This window comes from Tachypleus tridentatus, chromosome 7 (genome assembly GCF_004210375.1).
Source record: "Tachypleus tridentatus isolate NWPU-2018 chromosome 7, ASM421037v1, whole genome shotgun sequence".
Taxonomy (NCBI): domain Eukaryota; kingdom Metazoa; phylum Arthropoda; class Merostomata; order Xiphosura; family Limulidae; genus Tachypleus; species Tachypleus tridentatus.
Genome location: NC_134831.1, coordinates 12,705,732 through 12,731,579, shown reverse-complemented (window position 1 = coordinate 12,731,579; position 25,848 = coordinate 12,705,732). Strand labels below are relative to the sequence as shown.

The following is a 25,848-nucleotide window of genomic DNA, read 5'->3' as shown; positions in this document are numbered from 1 at the left end:
TCTGTTTAAATTACATTCATATGTGATGTATTATCTCATTGGAAACCTTCCTTTCCGATGAGATTGCTTTGTTGCTGTTCGTCGTTTGTTACATGGAGTCAAAACAGGGACTTGTAGCTTGAGAAAATAATGTAGACACTATTTTCAACTTTGTTTACTTTTTAAAGAGTTCCTAGCTTTAGGCTTTAAAATAAAATTTTGCATTTTAGTTCATGTCTACAGCACTTTTCAGTTTTAGTGGAGTTAAAATAGGGATTTGTAGCTTGAAAACAATGTAGATGTTATTTCCAGCTTAATCTGTTTAATTTTTTGGAGTCCCTGGTTGTAGGCTTGAAAATATAATCTTTGTATTTTGAATTAACTTGTTTCTGTACTTTTTAACGATCCCCATTCGTCTTTAAATTAACGATTTTTACTAATCTCATACATAAGTGTCTCTGTGTTTGTCACGTAACTTCTCTTAAACCGCTGTTCGCATCAACTTCTAAATGGTGCCACACGAATCGTCTCAGTCCCGAGATTTGCACAAAAGAAACTTTTTAACCAACCCATTAGGGAACCTGGGTATTTAGCGAAAAAAAGCTTTTACGGAATTTCTGAAAAGCAGTCCCCAAATTTGGCATCGGTTTACATTATAGCATTGAAATAAGTAAGCCTACTAATTACCATTCATAATTTGGTTAAAGAAACTAAACTTGCATCCTAACGGCATTGATAACGAAGCTGAAAAAGTGCAAATTAGTTGTTTAACCATTAAACATGTGTTATAGAAGTTCTGTAAATATGGGTTATAGGCCCACGGGTTTACTGGCATTTTTTATATATGTAGCGCATACAGCTAACTCGTCTTTCCTTTTTCTGCATGGCAAATATTGTTAATTTTACTTTTTAAAAACAAAACAATGAACTTAACCGTAAACAGCTATAATACATTTTAGTGATTAAAGTTGCAAGATAACGTTTTCATTAAAGACGTACCCATGATGGAATGTTTTTAATTTCCTCGATTTCCGTTAGAACATTAAACTTGTAATTTCGCGGACAAGTTCTCTTCATTTTATGGAAATCGATACAAATGTCATTTCATTTGTTATATATTATTATTATTATTGTAAAACGATTTGTCTCCTGATGAGACATCGGTAAGTTTACGCACTTACAGCGCTGAAATATGGGTTTCGATTCTATGCGGTGAACTCGATCGTCTAGTGTGACTTTACTCTTAAATAAGCTCAACCGATTTATTTTAGTTGCAAACCAAAATTGTGTTTTACCAGCTCTTTGTTATTTTCCACCGTTAAAAACACACAAACGTACAAAACCTGTCACCTAAACTCTGAGAGAGAAAGAGAGAGAGAGAGAGTGTGTGTGTGTGTGTTTTCTTATAACAAAGCCACATTGGGCTATCTGCCGAGTCCACCGAGGGGAATCGAACTCTTGATTTTAGCGTTGTAAATCCATAGACTTACCGCTGTACAAGGGGGGGCCACTTTGAGAGTAAAAGACGTGAGAAAATAATTTTCAGGAAATTAACTTTATATTACCGTATATTAGATCATACACAATAGGGCATGGCATGGTCAGGTGGTTGAGGCGCTCGACTCGTAATCTTAGGGTTGCGGGTTCGAATCCCCGTCACACCAAACATGCTCGCACTTTCAGTCGTGGGGGCGTTATAATGTTCGGTCAATTCCATTATTCGTTGGTAAAAGAGTAATCCAAGATTTGGGGATGGATGGTGATGACTAGCTGCCTTTCCTCTAGTCTTACACTACTAAATTAGGGACGGCTAGCGCAGATAGCCCTCGTGTAGCTTTGCACGAAATTCAGAACAAACCAAAACTACAATGATTATCTTTCGCGTACTTACTGTAGTATTCAGTAAAGATTAGTCTGTTTAACACTTGGTGGAGAAATCACTTTCTTCGTTCCGTTATACTGTAAACGATTTCTAAGTTTTGTGTTGTTTTTTTTTAAGCAAAAAAACTAATTTAACTGATCCAGTTTTGCTAGTATTTGATATACTGGATGAACGAAACGACATGTAAATATTTTGAGTAGACTGGTGCTGAACAGATATTTTGACAACTTAAAAGTACTATTTTTGTAGACAAATTTCCGCGAAGGAAAAATAGTTTAATAAATTACAGTGAAAATAGATAGCTGCTAAGTGAGAAGTGAACAAACATCGAATAAAAAAACGTTAAATTTTCAGACGGTGAAAATCACGGTGGAAATATATTTTTATACATAAATTATATTTTTACCTTTAAGTAAACGCCATTTTTGTTTATTCCATATTTACAGGTATGATCGTGCTTTCTGGAGATGGACTTTAAACAGAGCAGAAGTAGCCAGCCACTCGCTTTGGCTAAAGGCCCAAATATCACAGTTGGAATACCAGATCCGTCAGCACAACGACCTCTATCGTCAGTTTCGGGCTAATAAAGTCCCCGTCACTCTTTACAGTTCACTACCGAATGAGTTCATTCATAACGAACTAGAAGAAGAAAAATTTGATAAGTGTATTACTTTAAATGAGTCAGATCTATTCCGTCCTGTTTCATACAGTGTTTCACGCAGACACTTTGGAAGTAAGTTTCATGTAACGGTAATGAAGAACAATGATTATGCTGAAGCCATCACTAACCCTTCACTGATAGAAAAATCATTCTTTCCAGTGGACCACAGATGCTCTTCAACTGTTTCTTCTCGAACATCATCATCACCATTATCTGGTGAAATGTCTTCAGATGCCTTTTTAACTAAACTGTCATCACTGTCAGCTTGCACTTCGTCTTCATATCTTTCGTCGTCTCCCGTGAGACCAAGTCGTTTTCACCCTAACAAAGATTCCTTCAAAGATGCCAGTAATAGTGATACAGCACTTTCCGATCATACTAGTCGAACAGCTCCTCTAAAGAACTTTCGAAAAAGAAAGTTAATAAGAATGTCTTCTTTGCGTTTTATGGATTGCAAGTCCATTACCCGGCTATCTGCAAGCTGTGACTGTTGTTCTTATCGCCAGGGTGAAATATTGCCATGCATTTTGTGTTATGGTTCGTCGCACCTTAATCCATGGGTTGTAGGTTTTCACATGCTTGAAGAAAAACGTGCAGCTTTCTTTGACCGATCATTCCATCCAGTATTATCTTTCTCAGAAGGTATGTAGAGATCACTGGAGTATTACACCCACATCTTTATTTTTAAACCTTAGCATAACAAACAAGAGGCTGGGGGGATAACTTATTCCATTTTGTTTGAAAAGAAAACGGGAAGATTCCAAGTTTGAAACGCTGAACACACTCCACAGTTTCAGTTGTGCGGCGTTAAAAAAGTGACAGTCAGTTTTTCTATTTGTATTAGAGTAGCCGGCATGCAGTTAGCAGATATTGCTGACGTTTTGGTTTTACTTTGTACAGTAGTTCCAAATTAGGGATAACTACACCTGAATTCTCTGAACCTGGCCATTTAGTCTGTTTATCTTACAAGATACCTTTCACGTTGGAAATAAACTTACACCATTCAGCTGAGTGTATTATATAACGACAATCGTCTATTACTAATTTTTTACAGGCTTTCAAGCTTTCACTTTTTGCGCTTATATAAAAAAGTTTTTCGTTAAACTTTTTTCTCCACAAATAAATTTGTTTAGATTAGGAAATGTTACTGAAAATTAACTCACCTGCTACAGAGAACTCGTTAAAAATACAAGTTTCAAGCAAATTATGGTTAGATAAACGTTAAAACTAAGAATTTCTCCGACGTAAAATTTTATGTACGATAACTGAACCAGTGTTTTAGGCAGAATAATTGATATGAATTTAAATTAAAATGCTTAGTATTTGTTCAGAAGCTTGTTTTACAACAAACAGGCCAGGAGAGTTACTTGCATTAAAATGAATTTCTTTTTAACTGGTCCAACAGAACTTTCCAACATTACCTTAACTAACGAGTCTATTCTAAAGTATTATTATAATTATATGCAACATTTGTAAAATGCGTAGTCAAATATTGTTTTCTTCTGTCAAGCGATGATAAAATTGTAGTTACTGTTAGAACTAGGTAGAAGCTAAGCCTGTTGAAGAAAGATGATGGTGAACGAAGATAAATCTTGGTTTTGGCTATTTGCCAGTTTTCGACTTTGGGACGCTTTGGATAGTAAAAAGGGAAATACACATCGAAGAAGAGGGACTATGTCAAGTAGCTCTCCGTATCTAGCTTCTGATAACCTGTAGAAAAGGAAATCCAGATGAATTTTTTTATTGCTTTAATATGGACGTTCATGTTATTCCTACATAGAGAGTTAGAGCACTCTCCGATTAAATTTATTCAGTACTGGTATTGTCACACCATGACAGATAAAATTCGGACGTGATCAACTGGTGAACCCGCAGGACCGTTAGCTCTTTGGTGTGCGTCCCTTCGCCGCAAAATCAGGTTCTGTACTTTGAAACTGCAGGTGCATTTTTAAAATGATGGTCAAAACTCAGTCTTCGATTGGAGTACTTCAAGAACCTGCCCTCTTTTTAGTCTGTCGATTCAAAATTAAGGACGGCCAATGCACGTAGCCCTTATGTAGTATTGCGCGAATATCCTGAACAAAGAACCAAATGAATGCAGAGATCAATGACAAAACAAATCTAAGAAAGCTAAGTTTATTAATCTTTAATTGCCTTGTCAGTAGCTACTTTTTATGTTGTAACCATAGCGATTGACACTAAAGTATGATAAAATGTCAAAGTTGAAATGTAGCCCAAGGCTTTTTGTTATTTTTTTCTTTTTCTTTTACCATATCAGTGCTTATGTATTAATACATTCATATTGTCGGATGTTTCACCGCCTACAGTAATAAGTAAACATGCCCAGTACGTGGAATGCTATTTTGTAAGTCTTTGGATTTAAAACACTAAAATCAGGGATTCGATTTCTTTCGGAGGACACAGCAGATAGTGCGATGTGGCTTTGCTATAAGAAAACAAACACAACCTATTGTGTGAAAATTGCAGTCATCAGTTTTTTTGTATTACGTTTCATGCCCTTACATTCAAGTCTCAAACGTAATTTTTGTCTAGCTAACTTATCTAAGTAGAACAAGAGATGGTATTATGTTCTTTTTACTAGTGACTCTTATAGATCCTGTTTTATAAAATGATTTATTAAAAATTATTTATGGTCTGTTTGCTTTTGTTTGTTTTCGAATTTCGCGCAAAGCTACTCGAGGGCTATCTGCGCTAGCAGTCCCTAATTTAGCAGTGTAAGACTAGAGGGAAGGCAACTAGTCATCACTACCCACCGCCAACTCTTGGGCTACTCTTTTACTAACGAATAGTGGGATTGACCGTCATATTATAACGCCCCCACGGCTGAAAGGGCGAGCATGTGTGGTGCGACGGGTATGCGAACCCGCGACCCTCAGATTACGAGTCGCACGCCTTATCCCATCTGGCCGTGCCGGGCCAATATTTATAGTCTACCTGTGATGTAATGTCACACAAATAAATGGTTTCTTCAGGTCACGTTTCACCGACGTAAGATGTTATATATGAAAAAATACTGGCCTTTCTATTGTTATACATTTATTGAGACCTGTTCCACTTAAATTATTACAAAATTGGTTGTGTGTGCTTGCTACAATTTTTTCGAGGAAGGGTGGAACAAACATCCCTGTGTATGTACGTAATATATGAATTATAAGAGAACAGAAATAGGAAGAATAGAGTAATACATGTTTAAGTTAAGCATGAAGCTACACAATGAGCTATCTGTGCTGTGTTCACAACAGGTATAGAAATCCGATTTTTAGTGTTGTAAATTCACAGACCTTCCGCTGAGTCAATAGAGAGCTGATTGTTTTGAATTTCGCGCAAAGCTGCACGAGGGCTATCTGCTGTAGCTGTCCCTAATTTAGCAGTGTAAGACTAGAGGGAAGACAGCTAGTCATCACCACCTATTGCCAACTCTTGGGCTGATTCTTTACCAATGAATAGTGGGATGGATCATTAAATTGTAACGCCTCCACTGCTGAAAGAGCGAATGTTTGTTGGGACGGAGATTCGAATCCGCGATCCTCAGATTGCGAGTCGATCGTCTCCAAATCACCTGGTCATCCCAGTACGCAGAGGGGTGATATTAGTTAAAATTATGCAACTGTAAAAACTACTACCAAGAGGATAAAAACTGATTTTCTATGATAATAGGAGAGAGTATTATTAAAAATAATGTTTTAATCACAAGGAAAAATTATAAATAAATAGAAAAGAAGAGGAAATATATTTGGTAAGCCTTAACTAATTTACTTTTTAGTATATTTTAACGTGTTTAATTTTTAGTAGAGATTTTTTTAATGGAATATAAAAATGTTAATTATTTTATGTTTACAACGACAAAACAGTTACAAGTAACTGATGTATTGTACTAAATTTTATTTGTCACGGCCTGAATATTGAAACAAATAACAAGTAATTAAATAATATTTTTTTCTAAAAACTGGTTTTATAGAAAGAGACATTTCACATGCATTGTTTTAGTCGAGAAAAAACTGTAGACGACATATCGCTTTATTAGTTTTATTCATTTTCTAATTTCTTTTAATCGTAGTGAACTTATCTTTTCAACAATTGTTTATATATATATTAATGTTAATGGAGATATGCGTACTGTGGAGTTGGTGGTAATGCTTGCATTAGGGGTCACTGACTGAGTATGTAATTACTTGTGAAACCCCTGGGAAGGTCTGAGACAAAGGTCAGTATAGGTCCTAGCAGGATCTCGTCTTAACCTGGATGAGTGAACCACAAGAAACAAACCTGAAAATCCATCTAATGACAGATGAAACCGTTGCTAATGTTTAGTACGGTTGATGTTACGTGGTTTTCAGAGGTGGAAGAGGTTCATGATCAGCAAATTCTGAGCTCGATGTGCAAGGTGGTATGGGGTATGTACCATAACTCGATTCAGACTACTCTACTACCAACCCACTCTTTTGGAATTTATTGTGTAACACACTAAAATTGGTTTTATTTAGTTGCCTATCATTTTTCCCCGCTGACATTAATCTTTTAAGTTGAAATTTTGACCCAATATCAGTATTTTGTAAAGGAAACCCTACTTTCCTTTTTTTTGCGTTTTTAAGATAAAACAAAACGCTCAGTCCACACCTCCGTTAAAATCTGCTGTGAACGTTCTCGTATTTCTTTTTGTTTTTTGTTGTTTTTTAAATATTCTGATTAAATAAGACACCATGAGGTCAAAGAAGGATAATGAAAGCAGCAAACTAAAAATAAAAGTTGTTAGAGCCACAATAGAGGTGAAAAAAGATCTCATAGCGAAGTGTGAAAGTGGTGTTCGCATGTCTGACCTTCCTACACAGTTTCGTATGGCGAAGGCTACAGTCTGCACCATACTGAAAAATAAAGAGGTCATCAAAGAAGCTGATGTTGCAAAAGGAGTGACAGTGCTTACGAAACAAAGATCAGAAACAATGGAAGAGGTAGAAAAACCGTTGTTGATTTGGGTAAACGAAAAACGATTAGCTCGTGATAGCATTTCTGAGACCACCATTTGTGAGAAAGCAAAGCAGTTGCATGCTGACCTCCTGAAAAACACCCCTGGAACGAGTGGTGATACAAGTCATGCCTTTAAGGCTAGTAGGGGTGGTTTGAAAAATTTAGGAAGAGAAGTGGCATACATAGTGTAGTGAGACATGGGGAGTGTGCCAGTTCCAACAAAGACGCTGCTGATAAATTTGTTAGGGAATTTAAGGACTATGTAAAAAAGGCTTTATTTCCCAACAAGAGTTCAACTGTGATGAGACAGGCCTCTTTTGGAAGAAAATGCCAAAGAGGACCTACATCACCAAGGAGAAGTCACTTTTAGGACACAAACCAGTGAAGGACAGGCTAACTCTATTGTTATGTAGTAATGCAAGTGGGGACTTAAAACTTAAGCCTTTGCTTGTGTACCATTTCTGTGAACCCGAGGGTTTTTTAGAAAAATAATGTCCTGAGAAGTAAACTAAATGTCATGTGGAGGGCTAATAGTAAAGCATGGGTAACCAGGCAATTTTTTATGGAGTGGGTCCATGAAGTGTTTGCCCCAAGTGTAAAGAATTATCTAACGGAAAAACAGTTGCCACTCAAGGTCCTTCTTGTGATGGACAATGCACCTGGTTTGGAGGACGGGTTGGTGAAGGAGTACAGTGAAGCTCTTGCCCCCTAATACGACTCCTCTCACTCAGCCCATGGACCAGCAGGTCATATCGAACTTTAAGAAACTCTACACCAAAGCACTGTTTCAAAGGTGCTTTGAAGTGACCTCTGACACAGAGTTAACCCTTAGAGAGTTCTGGAAAAACACTTTAATATCCTCCATTGCTTGAGGATCATAGACAAAGCCTGGAGGGAAGTGTCTTTGAGGACTATGAACTCAGCCTGGAAGAAATTGTGGCCAGACTCAGTAACAGATAGAGACTTTGAAGGCTTTGAGGCTGAGCCTGTTGTCGAGGATATTGTCTCACTAGGCAAGTGTATGGACTTGAATGTGAGTGGTGATCATGTGGAGGAGTTGGTGGAAGACCACAACACTGAGCTCACCACGGAAGAACTTCAAGATCTTCAGAAGGAGCAGCAACAGAAGGCAACTGAGGAAGTGTCTTCAGATGAGGAGGAGGGAAGGGAGGATGTTCCTAGTTCTGTAATCAAGGAAATGTGTGGAAAATGAGGAGAGTTACAAAGTTTTGTGGAAGAATATCACCCTAACAAAGCTGTAGCAAACTGTAGCATAAACCTTTTCAGTGACAATGCCATGTCTTACTTCAGAAACATTTTAAAATGCAGGCAGAAACAAACCTCATTAGACAAGTTTTTAGTGAAAAATAGGTCCGATGAGTCTCGAGCAGGTTGTAGCGGTGCAAAGAAACAGAAAAGAGAAAGAACCCCAGAAGGAGAGTTACCTGACGTTTTTGTGGAAGGTGACTCCCCTTCTAAACAATAATAACCCTCCTATTCTCCATGTTCCTCACCACCTTTCACTTACGCCATCAGCTCTCCTCAACACAGGTAAAGTGCAGTTAAGTTTTCATTTATTGTTTTTTTATTGTGTTTATAGTTTTTGTGGTTGACTTTATGCATGTAAGTGTTATTATACAAGAATAAATAAGCATTATTTTTACTTGATATGCTTCACAATGCGTAATTTTTGGAGGTCTGTAACGGATTAATTTACAGTATTTCTTATGGGAAAAGTTGATTTGGTTTTCGAATAGCCTTCTGGAACGGATTAAATTCGAGAACCAACGTACCACTGTAATAGGAAAAAAAACCAGAGTTAAGGGATTATAATTTTGTATTTATAAGTTGATGTTAGGATCTGGTTAAAGCAGTCTGGGTGAAATTTCGTAGAGGAGCTCGGGTCGACCTCAAAAACTCGAATTTAAGTGGATAAGCAATTGGATGAATAATTCCAGTGTGGCGGCCGTTTAATTTCATTAATACTTCAAATAAGGTAGCAAGGTATGTGAAGCCGACGCCAAACGAATGCAACTTTTAAAACCACGTGTAATACTGATGGGTGGACGTGTAATGTTCGTGTGTTTCGACTCAGTTGAAGGGGTAGACCACGATCCCTCTGGTAGAATTTTCAGGTATCTTTGCTAATCTATGTAAATACGCGATGATTTTAAAGGAAGGTAAGTTTTCTTCACAAGTTATTTCTGTGTATTTACGAAAGTTATAATAATAATCATGTTTCATGGTGGTTCCAATTTGCTCTTTTTTATTATTTTATCTAGGCTATTTTACGTTTGATTTTGGTGTCGAAAAACGAACTGATAGTATTAAATGGAAAACAATGACTTGTGAATGTAATGAATTTATTTTTATGTAAAAAACATAGTACGAGTTTTAACCTAATATTGGTCTGTCTTCCATAAAATGATTTATATTATACTTGTGAACCGCGTGTCAGTTTTCTATTGTATTAGCGTGATGTGCTTTTGTACACAGGTATATTTAATCTAGGTGTTGCTTTCTGTTTGTTTTTTTACACTCAACTTTAACCTCATTTCCAAGGTGGGCCTCGTCTGAATTAAGGAACTTGTTTATTTTGTGACTAATTTTATTATTAATTAAAGATATTTATAAGATAGGTATTAAATTTAGTAAATCACGTATTAAATTAATTTATTTAAAGCTTATCAAAGCTAAGCAACTTTTTTTTTTTAAATACAATTTACTCGATGCACGAGGCGACCACGATAACAATTAAGAACTGTTTGTTTTGTTGTAATTTTGCACTTTCGTCGCAAAAATCGTGTGAAGACGGGAAGCCTAAATGTGCAAGTGTGTGTGTGTATATATATAACAACAAAAGTATCCGGAACTGGTGAAACCTTGGTCGTAGTTATCCTGCAAATGGTGCATGAGAAATTAGCATTTCAAGTCTTTGGAATTAGATTTTGGCGGCCTAAACTGGAGATCTATTTTATGAAACGTGAAAAGCGGGAGAGGTTATTAAGTATAATGAATATATAAGTTTCTCTTGTGTTAATCTGACGCATCTATATATATATATATATATATATAGTTAGTGTTATGTACATTAAGTTTTTATTTCTAACTTTATGTCAATTCTTTAAAACTTGCCCCACCCCCTCGGTGGCACAGTGATGTCTGCGGACTCTTACTGCTAGAAATCATGTTTCGATACCCATGATGGGAAGAGCACAGATAGCCCTTTGTGTAGTTTTGTGCTTAATAACAAAACAAAAACTTTGAAACCATTTGATAATAACATTTGTAAATCCTTATTGTCTGTTCTACGAACGAACGTGTAAAATATATACCATATTGTCCCTAATATACGACTCCCTCTAATTATCACCTCCCGGTAATTTTATAAAGTTCACCTTGTCTTAACATACAATACACTTCTGTTATCGTAATTTTAGGTTGGAAAAAAGAAAAACAAACAAACGCACATTCTCATTAGATACGAAGTCAACAAATCACGTGTAAAACAACAACAACAAACAAACCGGGACTGCACAAATTTAATAACACCGTCTATCGAGATACAACACTATACCAGTGTTAAGTTTAAAACATCGCCCTTTAAGTGTTCCTCGATGCCATTCATATGATACAGTTAGTTTCTGATTAGTGCCCATTTTGTAGGTTGGTGTGTTAATTAGGGGCAGTGGGATATATGCAAATATTTCTACGTTTCACTGCCTAAACGAGGCTCGACTAGAACTTGGGACGAATTTTTCTAATATATTTTGTGGAAACAGACCGATAAGAAAAGAAAGTAATCTGTAACACGTGGTTGACAAATACGACCTAAAGACGCGTGAACAAACTGAAGGACTGTTTGTTTATGTTTTGAATTTCGCGCAAAACTACACGAGGGCTATCTGCGCTAGCTGTCCCTACTTTAGCAACGTACGACTAGAGGTAAGGCAGCTATTCATCACCACCAACTCTTGGGATACTCTTTTGCTAACGAGTAGTCGGATTGACTGTCATTTTATAACGTTCTCATGGCTGAAAGGGCGAGCATGTTTGGTATGACGGGGATTCGAAATTGCGACGCTCAAGTTACAAGTCAAGCGCCATAACTACCTGGCCAAGCCTCCCTCTGTGTGGATTCCTCTACGTGGGGAGGGAACCTCCCAGGGAAGGTTCTGTTTTTTCAATTTACTTCTTCTGGGATCTAAATATCCACCTACGTGTTTGCCGTGCATGGCGACCTATGAAGGGGAGAAGAGGATCCTGGTGGTTGAGGGGTCCAACCCTAACACACCTCTTTGGCCTTGAATTCCTGTAGACGGGCGGTCTTGGGGTGGCCCCCTTGGGTCACTCTGCTGTTCCACTTGGGCTAGGGTTATTCAAGTACTAGTGTTGGATGTTCTAAACAGGTGTTGTGGACACTGTATCTGATGCTGGTGTTTGGGTATAGTGCTCGCGAAACCCTGGCATTGCTGCAGTGTCCTTGTTTGATATTGTAGTGCGTCCCCTCGTAGGGCTCCATGGTGAGTGAGGTCAGTGGGCACCGAAACTTCCCTTTTTATTGTGGATCCTCAAAATAAAAACTTAAATAAAATATTGAAAAACAGTCCATAGGTAAACGACCACGTCTTGAAGATTCTTAGCAGCAATCTTCAACATCTGTAACACCTGTTGTACCTCATTTTCTTTCAGACAAACCATTAGGGCAAATGTCTCCCTTTTTCATTCAGAAGGGACTATAGGGACTTGCTGGCTCCCTAAATTCAGTAAAGAAGCTTCGATCTAGTGATATATTGGTGGAAACATCCACATCTCAACACAGTGAACTCCTGTTGCATTCAAAGGCACTTAGGGATATACCTATTGAGGTTACACCTCATGCTACTTTGACTCGGGGATGTTCTTCAAATCCCTCTCAACAATAACTCATCGTGATGAATTCAGAGATTGTCGCTTGTTTCTCCATTCAAGGAATTTCTGCAGTGAGGCTTATCTCCACTCGAAAAGATAGAATTATGATGCTGACCAATATACTCGTTTTGATATTTGCATCACCACATCCACTTGCCATCATCAAAGCAGGTTATCTTAATTGAAGGTACGACCATACATTCTAAACCCTCCCCAGTGTTTCCAGTGTCAGCATTTCAGTCACTCAAATACGTCGTGTCATGATTCCTTGACGTGTGCTTTTTACAGTGGCAAGGATCATGACGCCTATTAGTGTGAAATGGACCCTCATTGCATCAGTTGCAATGGCTCTCACCCGTCCTACTTTTGTTCTTGCTCTAAATGGTTGCAAGAAAAAGAGATGCAGCCTTTGAGAACAATTCACAACATTTCTTATCTTGAGGCTCGAAAATTGCTGTCCACCACCTCATCTCGGACGTATGCTGCTGCACTTCATTCCACAACTGCAGTGGGAGTGCAGACAGATCTCTCTGTACCTCCAAAAAAATCATTCTCCAAAGAAATGAAAAGTCTTTTGATCTCCATGGTTAAAAAGTTGATGAATCGACTTCAACACCCATCTCTGTCCCTGACATATATTCCAACAAATCCCGTTATTCACTTCCTTTGGTTTCGAGTACATGCATTTCCTCGGATACATATTCTCCCATTCCAAGATGTAAAACGATCATTCGTTCACGCCCTCAGTCACTGGAATCCCTTTCCAACAGCAAAGGCCTGCCCAATCGACCCAGGGCAGGATCCATGGAGGTCGATAGACCTCCCTTGGATAAGGAAATTAAGGAAAAAAAGATATGGTTGTAAACAAAAGGGTTCTCCACCCAATTCCTCTACACTTATATAAAAATGGCTATCCTGATACAATGGAACTGTCGAGATTTTAATTCTAATCTGGATGACATCAAAACACTGATTGCTTCCTACCGTCCTGTATGTCTTTCCTTACAGGAAAAATTTCTGAAACCTGCTGACACAGCCACCTTTTGGCAGTTTTCTTTGTGCAGAAATAACAGGCTGTGTGATGGACGAGTGCATGGAGGGGTGGCATTGTTGGTTGATCAGCATGTGCCCACCCTGTCTTTGCCACTCGACACACCCTTGGAGGCCAAAGCCATCTGTGTTTCTGTAGGTCATACCATCACTGTTTGTTCTCTCTATCTGTCGCCTGGAGAGATATATGATCAATCAGACCTTGATGCTCACATTAAACAGTTGCCATCTCCCTTTTTAATCCTTGGGGACTTTAATGGACATCATCCCCTTTGGGGAAGTACTGATATTGATAGGAGGAGTCGTTCTGTAGAGCGTATGCTCTATGATCACAACCTTTCTCTTTCAGTTCTGATTCTTCTTCTTATTTTCATGCATTTAGTAAGTTCTTTACTGCTGTTGATCTTTCAATTTGATCCCGTTCATTATTCTCCCGTTTTTCATGGAGGGTTGACAATAATCCACGAGGAAGTGATCATTTTCCTATAATTTTGAGATTGACCAGCCGTGGTCGATGCTACCTGACCTACGTTCCCAGTGGAAGCTGGATCATGCAAACTGACTCTCTTTTTCTGTTCTCGCAGAACGTGATCCTGCCATCGTGAATCAGCCATCAATAGACGACTGTGTGGCAGCAGTAACTGACTGTATTATACAGGCAGTAGCTCAGTATATTGCTTAAACCTCGACACATTTTTTACCATATCCTCGTCCATGGTGGAATCCTGCCTGCTACATGGCATGGAAGGCTCAAAAATGGGCCTGGAATACTTTCCATAGCTATCCCACACTCTCGAACCACATCACTTTCCAGCAGGCCCATACACATGCTCGGTGGGTAAGATGTCAAAGCCAGAAGGAATATTGGATTAAGTTCACAACCAGCATATCTTCTACCACTAGTTTCAAAGTCATATGGGACAAGAGTCGAAAGGTCAGTGGGCAATATGATTCTGTCCCCTCTCAATCTTGCTCTCTGATGGCCAGGAAGTAGCTGATACCTGGAGCATCTCTGATACTCTTGGTGAAAGCATTTGCCGGGTATCTAGCACTTCTGCTTCTTCCTCCACCTTCTTAGCCATCAAGACTTGGGCAGAGTGATTACCTCTTTCCTTTTGAGCTGATTGTCTCTATTACTATAATCGTCCATTTACACTGGTGGAACTCAAACTGGCCCTTTATTGGTCTGGCAGTACGTCAGTTGGACCTGATGATGTACACTATGAAATGCTGCACCATCTACCTCCTGCTTCTCTTGCTATTCTTCTGATTGTTTTTAACCAGATCTGACAGGAGAATGTTTTTCCTGATGCCTGGTGCCAGGCTATTATCTTACTTTTCTCTAAGCCTGAGAAGGATCCCAAGATTTATTCAAACTACCATCAAATTGCTTTGACGAGCTGTCTCTGTAATAACTTAGAGAGGATGGTTAATGCTCGTCTTGTTTGGTTCCCCGAATCAAACGGATTGGAGTCCGTCAGGGCTGGGTTTTGAGTGTCACACTTTTCAGTGTAAAAATTAATGCCATCACTGAACAATTCCCTCTCAATGTTACAAATGGGCTCCATGTTGACAACCTTCACATCTCATATCAGTCTGTAGCAGCAGCTACAGACTGCTCTCAATTGTTTGCTGAAGTGGACCACAGCAAACGGCTTTAGCTTCTCTCTAAAACTGTTTGCATGTATTTTTGCTGCCAGCAGGGTATTCATCTTGATCCTGAACTTTGTATTGGTGAGGCTGTGCTGCCTGTGGTCCCTGAGACAAAGTTCTTGGGGCTTATCTTTGACTGTAAGCTGATCTTTATACCACACATCAAACAGCTACAGGTCAAATTTATAAAATCACTGAACATCCTCCGTGTTCTTTGTTCAGATCGATGTTCTATGCTAAAGATATATCATGCTCTTATTCGATTGAAACTCGACTATGGATGACTCTGTCAGACCCTCGGCCTTAAAGATGCTGGACTCTATTCATCATCAAGGACTTCGGCTTCCTGCACTTCCCCAGTTCAGAGCTTATACATAGTCTCATGAACCTTCTTTTCACCTCTACGAATTGCAACTGTCTTTACTATATGCTTCGAAACTTCGTTCGTTACCATAGCATCCCACCTGGGGTTGTGTTTTCCTTCCTTGGTGAGCCATACTTCTTCAGAACAGATGGTTTGTCATTGCTCATTTTGGCCTTCGTATCCAGGTACAGTTGGATGAATTAAGTCTGTCCTTGGATAACATTGCTGTATCCACTAGTCAGCCTATTTCACCAGGGTTTCTTATAGTCCCCAGTTGTGACCTATCTTTAAGTCATCTGAAAAAAGCAGACACTCCTGATTGGAAATACTGTCTGCTATTTCTTGAACATCTTTTGAACCATTCTTCCATTCCTATTTATATAGATGGTTAAAAATCAGGTGACTGTGTGGGCTCTGCCATGGTTTGTTGTGGTTCAGTGGTTGCATGCAAAATCCCCCTATACAGCTTCTGTGTTTACTACTGAACTGTATGCCATTTTTCTTGCCTTGGATCACATAGAAGCTAAGCAGTACTCGAACTGCACGATTTATACTGGCTCGCTTAGTTCTCTACTGGCCCTAGAATCGCTTCACGTTGGTTCACACCATGTTCTCGCCGATATTCAAAACCGAGTGGCCCATTTCTCTTTAACATATACTTCTATCTAGTTTTTCTGGATATAGGGCCACGTTGTTATTTGTGGGAATGAGCCGTCACCGCCGCTAAATCTATCTGCTCTGGTACTATCACTGCTGTGCCTGTTCCATATATTGACTGTAATCCTGTATTCAAGACTCGGCTCCATGCCAGTTGGCAGTCGACTTGGAGTGAACAATGTGAATACAAGCTTTCCTAAATAAAACCCTATATTAAACTTTGGCCGTCTTGCTTCCGTAAGGATTGGAAAGGGGGAGTTTTTCTCACTAGACTACGCATTGGTCATAGTTTCTTAACTCATCGTTTTCTTTTATCTGGAACTGATGCACCAGTGTGTAGTCTAGTCACACTTAGGTCACAATAAGCAACATTTTACTGTCCATCTTGGAAATGTTTTTTAGTTTTATAAAGGCCATTGGTATTTTTAATGCCATTTAAGTTTTTAATTTATACATTAGACCTTTTTTTAATGCGATTCCCTTTTAAGAATCAAAGTTCATCTAGTTCTGTTTAAAATTAGAAAATGGTCATAACGTCAAATAACTCGGAACCAGGACTGGAAAGGCCAACTTCAGGTGACTGATGGTGGTTTTTGTACTTACCTGTTAGTCTTCCTGGCAAGTTATGATAATTACAATTATGCTACAGAAAGTCCTTTATAACTTGGGTTACTGTAGTTTTTTTCTTAACGTTGTAGACTAGATGTAAACATTGGTTTTATGCTATTAATGTTTTTTTAAACTTTGTGTTGTTTTACCTTAATTTTCTTTTATGAAATTTACTAAATTTACTTTAATTTTAACTTTTTACCGGATGTTTGGCGCAGATAGCCTTGGTGCTTTGTGCCATAAAACACTAAATCAATCAACCAACCAACCTGTCCATGCCGGATCCTGAAGGGCTGAACACATTGATGAATTAATCCAAAATATAAGTTTTGTTTAATTAATTGTAATTAGTGGACTCGTTTTTTTCTTGTTGAATTTATATATTTACTTTTCTAAGGAAACTACACCAACGTGGTTTAAAGTGTTTTTTTTTGTTTCTTTACTAAGTTTAACAAATTCTGTTGCACCATAATAAGGTATGGTTCCTTTAATATAATATATTGCAATATTATACGTACAAACTGGTAAAGCATCCACTAGAGGGCACCAAAAAAGTTGGAATTTATTAATATGTAGAGAATTTGGAATTATAAGACTAAACAAAAGAGTATTTTCGTGAACAAAATACATAGAAATATTGATTTATAGAATTAGAACTTGTAAAAGTAATTCATTAACAATTAACAAACAAACTTGTCGTAAAATAGCTTTATACATCATCATTTAAAGGCCATGATGATAGTCCTCCTCTGGTACAGCGAGAAGTCTAGATTTACAATGCTAAAATCAGGGGTTCGATTCCCTTTCGGTGGGCCCAGCAGATAGCCCGATGTGGCTTTGCTATCAGAAAACATACACACACACCCTATAAGGTTATCAATCATTTTTGTATTTACAAAGATGAAATCCAGAGTTTGTTTCCTCCTGGTGGACAGAACACAAAGAGCCGTTTGTGTAGCATTGTGCTTAGAACAAACAACAATTTGGGACTTTTTTAATTATGAGAAAGTAGTGGTGTTTCTAAACATTTTTTGTGAGGGCTGTGCCTCTTATATAAATATTAGTATATTTAAATTGAAATATGCTTAATTTGAATAAAAACTTATGAAAAAAGATGTGTTATGATTGTGTGCTATACCGTCTCTCATTGTTTCAAATATGAATTATTTTTTTTAGTTAAATTATTTTTAGGAGTTTCTGAGAAGAAAATACTATCTTTACAATCTTTTAGAAACCAGTGTGGTGTTTAGTTTTTATATATTTAATTTAAGAAAGGACATAAACTAGTTGGTATTTTGCTATTACAGATATCCATAAGTCCTTCAAACTGGGAATTTCATCCTGTAATAGAAGCCGACAAAGGTTGTGTACTAAAACCAAGCCGAAGAATCGCCCTAGAAAAAATTGCTGGTAGGTAGTAGAAATGTCTTCAAAACAAGAGATCTCTTGTGGAGTAACAACATTCTGTATAAAGCTTGTGGAGCACGCTATTGTTCCGCAAGCAGCACGAGGTCTTATGGTACTGGCACTAATAGAGCAAGCTCTCTAGATTGCTGAAAGCAGTGAACCACTGATGGAACTACCATCATAATTTTGTTGCTGACTTTCAAGCAGAACTGCATAATATTTAGTGATTGGTACCCTGTACCAAATCCTCCTGCATAATGCTGTAGGCAGAATGTATGCCATGCAGAGAGAAAACAGTGATGCTGGAAGGTGTTCATTGAAATTCAGAGAGAATAATACTGTTGGTAAACAAAGTACTGTATGGTGTGTAGCTAAAAATAAAAAGCAAATGATAAGGAACCAATAGAAAAGTATACAGCTGGAGTACCACTGGAGATATCAGTAAATTAACTCCATTATATTTTCTGCAAGGCAACTGGCCTTCATATGAAATGTTACTGCCTATCAGAACAACCCCTAGGATTTTCAATAAACTTAGCAAAAAATAAATTGTTTTTACTTTTCAGATAACAAAAGAAAACATTTCTTACTCAAGTCAGGTTTTTACCTTTGTGGTTTTATTAGGGTTAGTAGTACAAAAAACTTTATATTTTCCTAATTTCCTTTCCAAAATGTCTAAATGCTTGAGATTGTCACTTACTGTTCAACTAACCAGATCAGTGTTTTACCATGTTTTGTTATTAAACCAGACAGTTCATTTATATTTACAGTAATTTATGAAAATTAAAGAATGTAGTAAATATACTGACTCCATGTTTAACATTTTTATAGCACTCAAGTACAAATGTCAAAGCAAAGTTCATGCACAGGGTATTATTATTATCTCAATTCTCTTTGTGCAGGAAAAATACTTCTCAAACACCATTACAAACACCTCCTGGGAGAAAGCTTAAGAAAAGTGCAGTTCAGGATACAGCAAAAACACTAGTAGTCCCTACAAGTATGTTTTCCTTTTTCTAATATCATTAACTATAGGTTTTGTTGATCAACTAATAAACTGCCCTTTTGATTTGAATATTTACTGGCTAATCAAATTTTTAATCTTTGGGTAATAAAAAAAATTTTCAATATATATTTTTGGCAGATTGTATCCAAAATTCAATAATAGTTAGTATATGAAAATGGTGGTTACAGTAACCATACTAATGAAATGTTTTGTAACAGTACTGCTGTTAAGTGCTTACAATAAGGTAATGGCATTTACTGGTTAGCAGTCTTTTTATACAATTACATGTCTAAATCTAGTTAGTAAATAAAAAAAATATCAACTAATTGGTAATAAGATTTAGGTGTTATTCTGTAGGTTACTATGGTAATGGTTACCACTACTGTTGGTCTTACAAAATTAATATTATTTTGTTCCACACAGTATTGGCATTTACTGGTTAGCAGTCTTTTTATACAATTACATGTCTAAATCTAGTTAGTAAATAAAAAAAATATCAACTAATTGGTAATAAGATTTAGGTGTTATTCTGTAGGTTACTATGGTAATGGTTACCACTACTGTTGGTCTTACAAAATTAATATTATTTTGTTCCACACAGTATTACCACTTGTGATTTTCATGCTTTTTGATAAGGTAGGTTTAACATTGCTCTGATTTTAATAATAATACCATGTAATATGTTGTGTTGCTGAATTTGTAGTAGTTTTATTGTTTTGAAGTTTTATTTATCAACCAATGAAATGTTAAAATATGCTAATAAAGTAAAACATCCTTTTCATAAAATTTTTCAAAGTAACAATGAATAAATCTAAATTCTGAACAAAAGTTCATGTAGTTCGCCATTTGAGAAATTAGTAACACATAAGAAAGTCTGGTAAAAAACCAACAAAAAATGTCCTTGTAAATAGAACTTGCAAATCAGTTTGTGAGAAAAATATTGTCAATTATTTAACCAATTTATTAAGATAACTGTCACATTCTGAGTTTCTTTCTGTTAAATAGATTATTAAGATGTATTATTATTTGCTTGATTTAAACACAGGCTACTTATATGTGCCTACCACAGGGATAAAACTTCATGATTTAGTATTATATATTCTCAAGCTTATCATTGAGCCACAAGAGGACTCTAAAAGCATATTAAAATTATTTTAATTGTAAATGGTTCATCTGACTAACTTTAGATGTAATAAACAGTGCTGTGTTTGAATTCACATTACTAATAGTGATAAAATTCAGTATAGGGTGCAAATGCATAAATAAGACATAGAATAAATTGTTAGACTTACAAGTAATTGTTTTTTGTTTCTGGAAAGAAATGCTGAAAAAGTGCAACAGAAGTAAAAGTCTTTAAAATTTCCCCAAGTTTGCATCTTATATAATGTGCTTCTTTACATAAATGTGTTATCTTGTACACAACTCTTTATCAGTTTCTTGGAATCATCTACATATGTTTTGAAATTTAAATCAGTGTTTGGGAACATGTAGAATCATAAAAACCAAAGTCCATGAGATCAGATCAACATTTCAGCATATATATTTATCCCTATTGTTATGTGTTCCTACTTAATTAGAATTAGTATAGTTTAAACTGTTTTCAGTCATTATGTGTTCCTACTTAATTGGAATTAGTATAGTTTAAGCTGTTTTCAGTCGTTATTATGTGTTCTTACTTAATTAGTATAGTTTAAGCTGTTTTTAGTCATTATCATGTGTTCCTACTTAATTAGTATAGTTTAAGCTGTTTTTAGTCATTATCATTTTTGTTAATTTGAGACTTGAAGTACACTTCTTGATTGTACTCTTTGTTTACAGAATATAAAAGAAAACTAATTAGAAAAAATGGGCAAAACAAAAAATTATCAGAAAAATCCAGATATGAAGGAAACTTCAAGGAAAGAGGAAAGAGAGCCAGGAAGGCATTAACAGATCAAACACTTTGTGGTATATCTTTTATATATTTATATATTTATTTTTTGTAATGTAATGGCAGTAATTTATAGAATCACTCAAAAGCCACAGACAACATGCAATGGCAATTAGATGAGAAATTTTTTAATAGTTCAAAACATTATCACAGAAATCATAAAATATTTTGGTATTATTCACTTGAGCCCATTGCTTTACACAAAGCATAACATCTTGTTTTCACACTAGTATATAGCCTATAAGTGTACAGTTATGGAAAGTGTTCTGTATTGCTTCTCACAATACATGTGAGTTTTTTAGTTACTTTTTACCTCAATTTTTTTACACAACCCTGTACAGCTTCAAACATGTTCATGTCAGAACTTTGTACAGGTCAAGCCATAATGTGTTTATTAGCCTCTTTATTTTCAAAACATTCTTTCACCAGCTTTGCTATATGCTTGGAATCATTATCTTGTTAGAAAATGAATCCTTGCTTATACTTGAGAGTAGTTAATTAAATAAGCCTAACTTCTGTACTTGTCCACTCACAGTGCTACACTGTAAATGCTGTACATTTACTACTATTCTCCTCTCTGCCATTGCATAAGCTGTCATTAATTTTTGCTGACCAGGTTGAACTTGTATTCAACCATAAAGGGTGTATCTTCAACTTTGTGATTCAATGTCTATTTCAACCTGTGGATTATCTACCTCTCAGCAGCGATATTCAAGGCCATGTCTTGTTAATATCTCTCTCAACAGTTCTTGAGGTAAAATTCTTACCTTTATTTACAAGAAAAGGTCCCATACTTGTCTGGTAGAGTATGAACCCTGAGGTACAGAAGATCGTTTCTTCTTATTAACAGTGATAGTTTCGTATAGTCTCTTTAGATTTTCATATCTAGTTTTTACTGAAACAGTCTTTCTATGATTGGTTGCATTTAGTATTCTTCACCAGCCAAAACTTTGATATCTAATTGCTTGTTATGCTATATGTCAGTCCTGATAGCTATGACTGGAATTGCACAACTACTGTTAGACATAATATAAATGCTTATTATTAGTGTAGCACCTTATAATTAGTTGAATGACAAGTGTAAACTATCAAAGAGTGGATGTACTCTGATGAAGCTCATTATAAACTGATAACAGGATGGTTTCACTACACTGATTATTTGCTACATCCTTCTTCCTCACCATTTCTGTAATTATTTTTAAACTGTGTAGATTGAAACTGAAGGGTAACAAAATATTTTCTGAATATGCATACTATTAATATTCAGAAATAAAATAATGAATTTTTTGTTGATATGAAAGGTATTCTACTTTTAAGATATGTTGCCTTGATAGAGATGATAAAATATAATACTTTCCTTGTATACATGAAGGTGCATTCCTTAATCAAAAACTAATATATACCTATTTGTGTGTGTGTGTGTGTATATGCATTTGTAACTTGACTTTATTATTTTAATCTTACATCAAATCTTTTTGTCTGTTTCTCTCTTGAAGCTTGTTTCAATATAAGTAATATTTAATATCATGTAAACAATGTTACATCATAATACTTAGTATAGTAACTGCTTCTTAATCTGTATTTGAATAACTGTTTTCTTGGTAAGAGATAGAATATCAGTAAATAAATGTTAATTTGTTTATGCAATAAAAGTACTACCAATTTATATCAGATGTTACTTGGAAACATTCTTCAACTCAACAAGGAAGAAAGACATTGAATGAATTTCCCAGGAAGGTGAAAGCAACATACTCAGGTGAACTAACAGCAAGTGAATTTGAACCTTCTAGTTTACAAGGTAAAACTGTTTTTTTTTTGTATTGAGTTATTGTCATGCATCATTCAGTTGGTAATTTTTAGCAATTTTTTTATTGTCACAGAAGTAGATTCATCATTGTAATTGCCTTGTAGAAACAATTCTTTTATTTCTATTTTTAAAGTGTATGAAATTTGTGTAACAGTGAAATGTAATATAATTTAAGTCACTTTTAATATTTATATAGAAAACTTTGAAAATGTAAAAGGTTATTGTAATCATCTATTATTTGATTTAAGCAAGAATAATTTATACTAATATAAATTATGTAAGATTAATAATAGTAGTGGATGTTTTTAATGAACAACTATATTTTTAATAAGAAGTTTAATAATGAAATAATATTAACTATGTAGTTTTTTTATAATAGCTCCAAAATTGCTTGATGAAAAGAACAGTTTCATTGGTTTCTCTCCAGTCTGTGTGTCTTTAAAACCCTAAAATGGATTTATTTAAGATTTTTGTCTTTGATAAGAACTGTTTTAATCATAACTTTCAATGAGGTGTTAAATAATGCATGCATGTTTTGTATTGAATACTTTGAGTGTGTAATTAAATCTTGTGTTATGTTTATTAATAAAGGATTACTGGAAAATGAATGTACTAGTAATGTTTTTATTTTGGATTTTTTAAAAATAATAATCAAAGTGTAGAAAAACAACTTTGGTGTTGTTGTTTTTTTATTTTTGGAAGTTCAAGTTATAAACAACAACTTAAGTGTTACTCCAGAGAAGATATATTCAGATTTGATGACAAGAAACCCACTTTTTGCAAAGTAAAGACTGAAGATGTCCTGAGTGGATAGTGAAGTAAATTTTATTACAAATGTAGGAAGTTTTGAGTGATCATGACAAAAGCTAGTTGAAATGTTATACATTTGTGATAAAATTTTGTCCAATACTTATTCAAATTTTCTCCATACTTTAGATGAAAAAGGCACTGTCTGGTAATGCTTTGTTTGTAAAACATGAACGTATATATAATGTATGAAATAAATAAATGATATTTGTTTTAAGGTGATATAAATGAAATACATACTTTAATGTTTTTAATTTTTTAGTAGGGATATAGAGATATCAACTACCAGAAATTCTGTGCTTTTCTATCCGTAGAACATGAGGCTAATTGAGAATGTGGGATATATTTATTTTAGTCAATTAACTAAAGAAAATTATTATAAATTCATAGTACAACTGTAAGCTCTAATGAGAATTGATAAGTAAAGTAAGAGAAAGAAGCAGTGCCATCTTGTAAAAGATGGAAATAATGAGTAAAGAAAAACTATTTCTGAATGATTTTTGTTTGTATGCTTTGAGAAGGTGAAAATATTTTAGGTGCATGACTTATTTAATTATGGAAGGGATAATGTTTGCTAAATGTGACCCATTTCTTCTCTTGAAATATTTCAAAAACATGTCTGTAGGCTGAGTTAATGTTTTAATTAAAGGGTTTGATTGAAGTGTAAGTAACTTCATTAACATCATGCTACGTATCAAACATTTAATGACTTTTTGAAGTACAATTTTTGTTGTTTTATGAAGAAACCTAAAGGTTGTAAAAAGTTTAACTAAAACAAAAGGTCTGACCCATTGTTTTAGTTCATATTGTTAGTTTTGTGCTGAACTTGTGTTTACTTGGAGAAGTATTTTGTGACTTAAAGTTAGAAATTAAAGTGATCTTACACTGCTTTGTCAGGTCACTACATAAATTTGTTTCCATCATTTATTATTACCTTTGTAACTAAAATTTGTAAATGGTTATTTGAAACAAAAAAATCAAATGTTGAGGTTTAATCTTGTTTGCAATAAGAGAAAAAAAGACAAAAAGATTATTTTGAGTGTAGAGCATTATTGGCAATTAGAATATCAGCCAACTTCAGGAGGTCTTAAAAGGTTTAAATAAATCTGAGAGACTTGAATGTTATAAATACTGTTAACTTTAAAACATTCCATTGAGATTGGTTGCATTATTATCAGAGCATTTCTTAAACATTGATTGTTCTTCTACAATGAGGTAACAAGTTACAAGTAATATTTGGTATTTTTGTGTAAAAAAATATACAACTGCAGTGATAGAGTTAATATATTAAGTTATATGTTACATTTAGGTGAGGTACATTAAAATTGCTTACTATATTTCTTAGTAAAGAACAACAGAATGGTTGTTGTTTTTGAATTTCACACAAAGCTACTCGAGGGCAATCTGCACTAGTCGTCCCTAATTTAGTAATGTAAGACTAAAGGGAAGGCAGCTAGTCATCACCACCCACTGTCAACTCCTGGGCTACTCTTTCACCAATGAATAGTGGGATTGACCATTACATTATAAAGCCCCCACAGCTGAAAGGGTGAGCATGTTTGGTGTGACCGGGATTCGAACCCGTGACCCTCAGATTACGAGTCGAACCCCTTAACACATTTGGCCATGCTGGGCCACACCAGAATGGACTATCCGTGTTGTGCCCACCACTGGCATTGAAATCTGATTTTAAGCATTTGGAGTCTTAATTTAACAAATCTATGAATGTACAATGTGATGAAATACACAGAACAATTTTTTTTATTTAACAGCAAGTGGTAGAGGAGATCAAATTCCAGAAAGTTTCAAGAAAAGAAAGGTGGAAAAAGCATTTGACATTGATAACATTGTTATACCATACAGTATTGCATCAACAGCTAGAGTGGAGAGGCTCCACTATAAAGAAATATTAACTCCAAAGTAAGTGTTGTCTGACTATAAAAATACATTTAACATAAATAAGAATTACGATAAAAAATATTGTCATTGAACATTGGTGTCTATTTGATTATGTTATATTTATTTTATGGTTATATATAGGTTTTTAAAAATAATTGATATAGTTTTTTATGGACGTTTTGGGTGAATATATTACATTTACTGTCAATAACCTTATTTATATTGTTTTATGACACAAAA

The 25,848-nt window shown here is 35.5% G+C and overlaps 1 protein-coding gene across 2 annotated transcripts in view; it reads left to right on the top strand.

The window, feature by feature from the left end:
* Positions 1–25,848, top strand: part of LOC143255131 (KAT8 regulatory NSL complex subunit 1-like) — a 38,962-nt gene that overhangs the window by 5,957 nt on the left and 7,157 nt on the right. For both annotated transcript variants that reach the window (XR_013030445.1, XM_076510323.1), the window contains exons 2-7: positions 2,308–3,164; positions 18,060–18,162; positions 19,062–19,159; positions 20,984–21,112; positions 22,768–22,893; positions 25,482–25,629. Coding sequence is in view for 1 of the 2 variants with exons in the window: in XM_076510323.1 (XP_076366438.1) it covers positions 2,308–3,164; positions 18,060–18,162; positions 19,062–19,159; positions 20,984–21,112; positions 22,768–22,893; positions 25,482–25,629 (1,461 nt within the window). In the remaining variant the exon portion in view is untranslated. The remainder of the gene's footprint in view (positions 1–2,307; positions 3,165–18,059; positions 18,163–19,061; positions 19,160–20,983; positions 21,113–22,767; positions 22,894–25,481; positions 25,630–25,848) is intronic.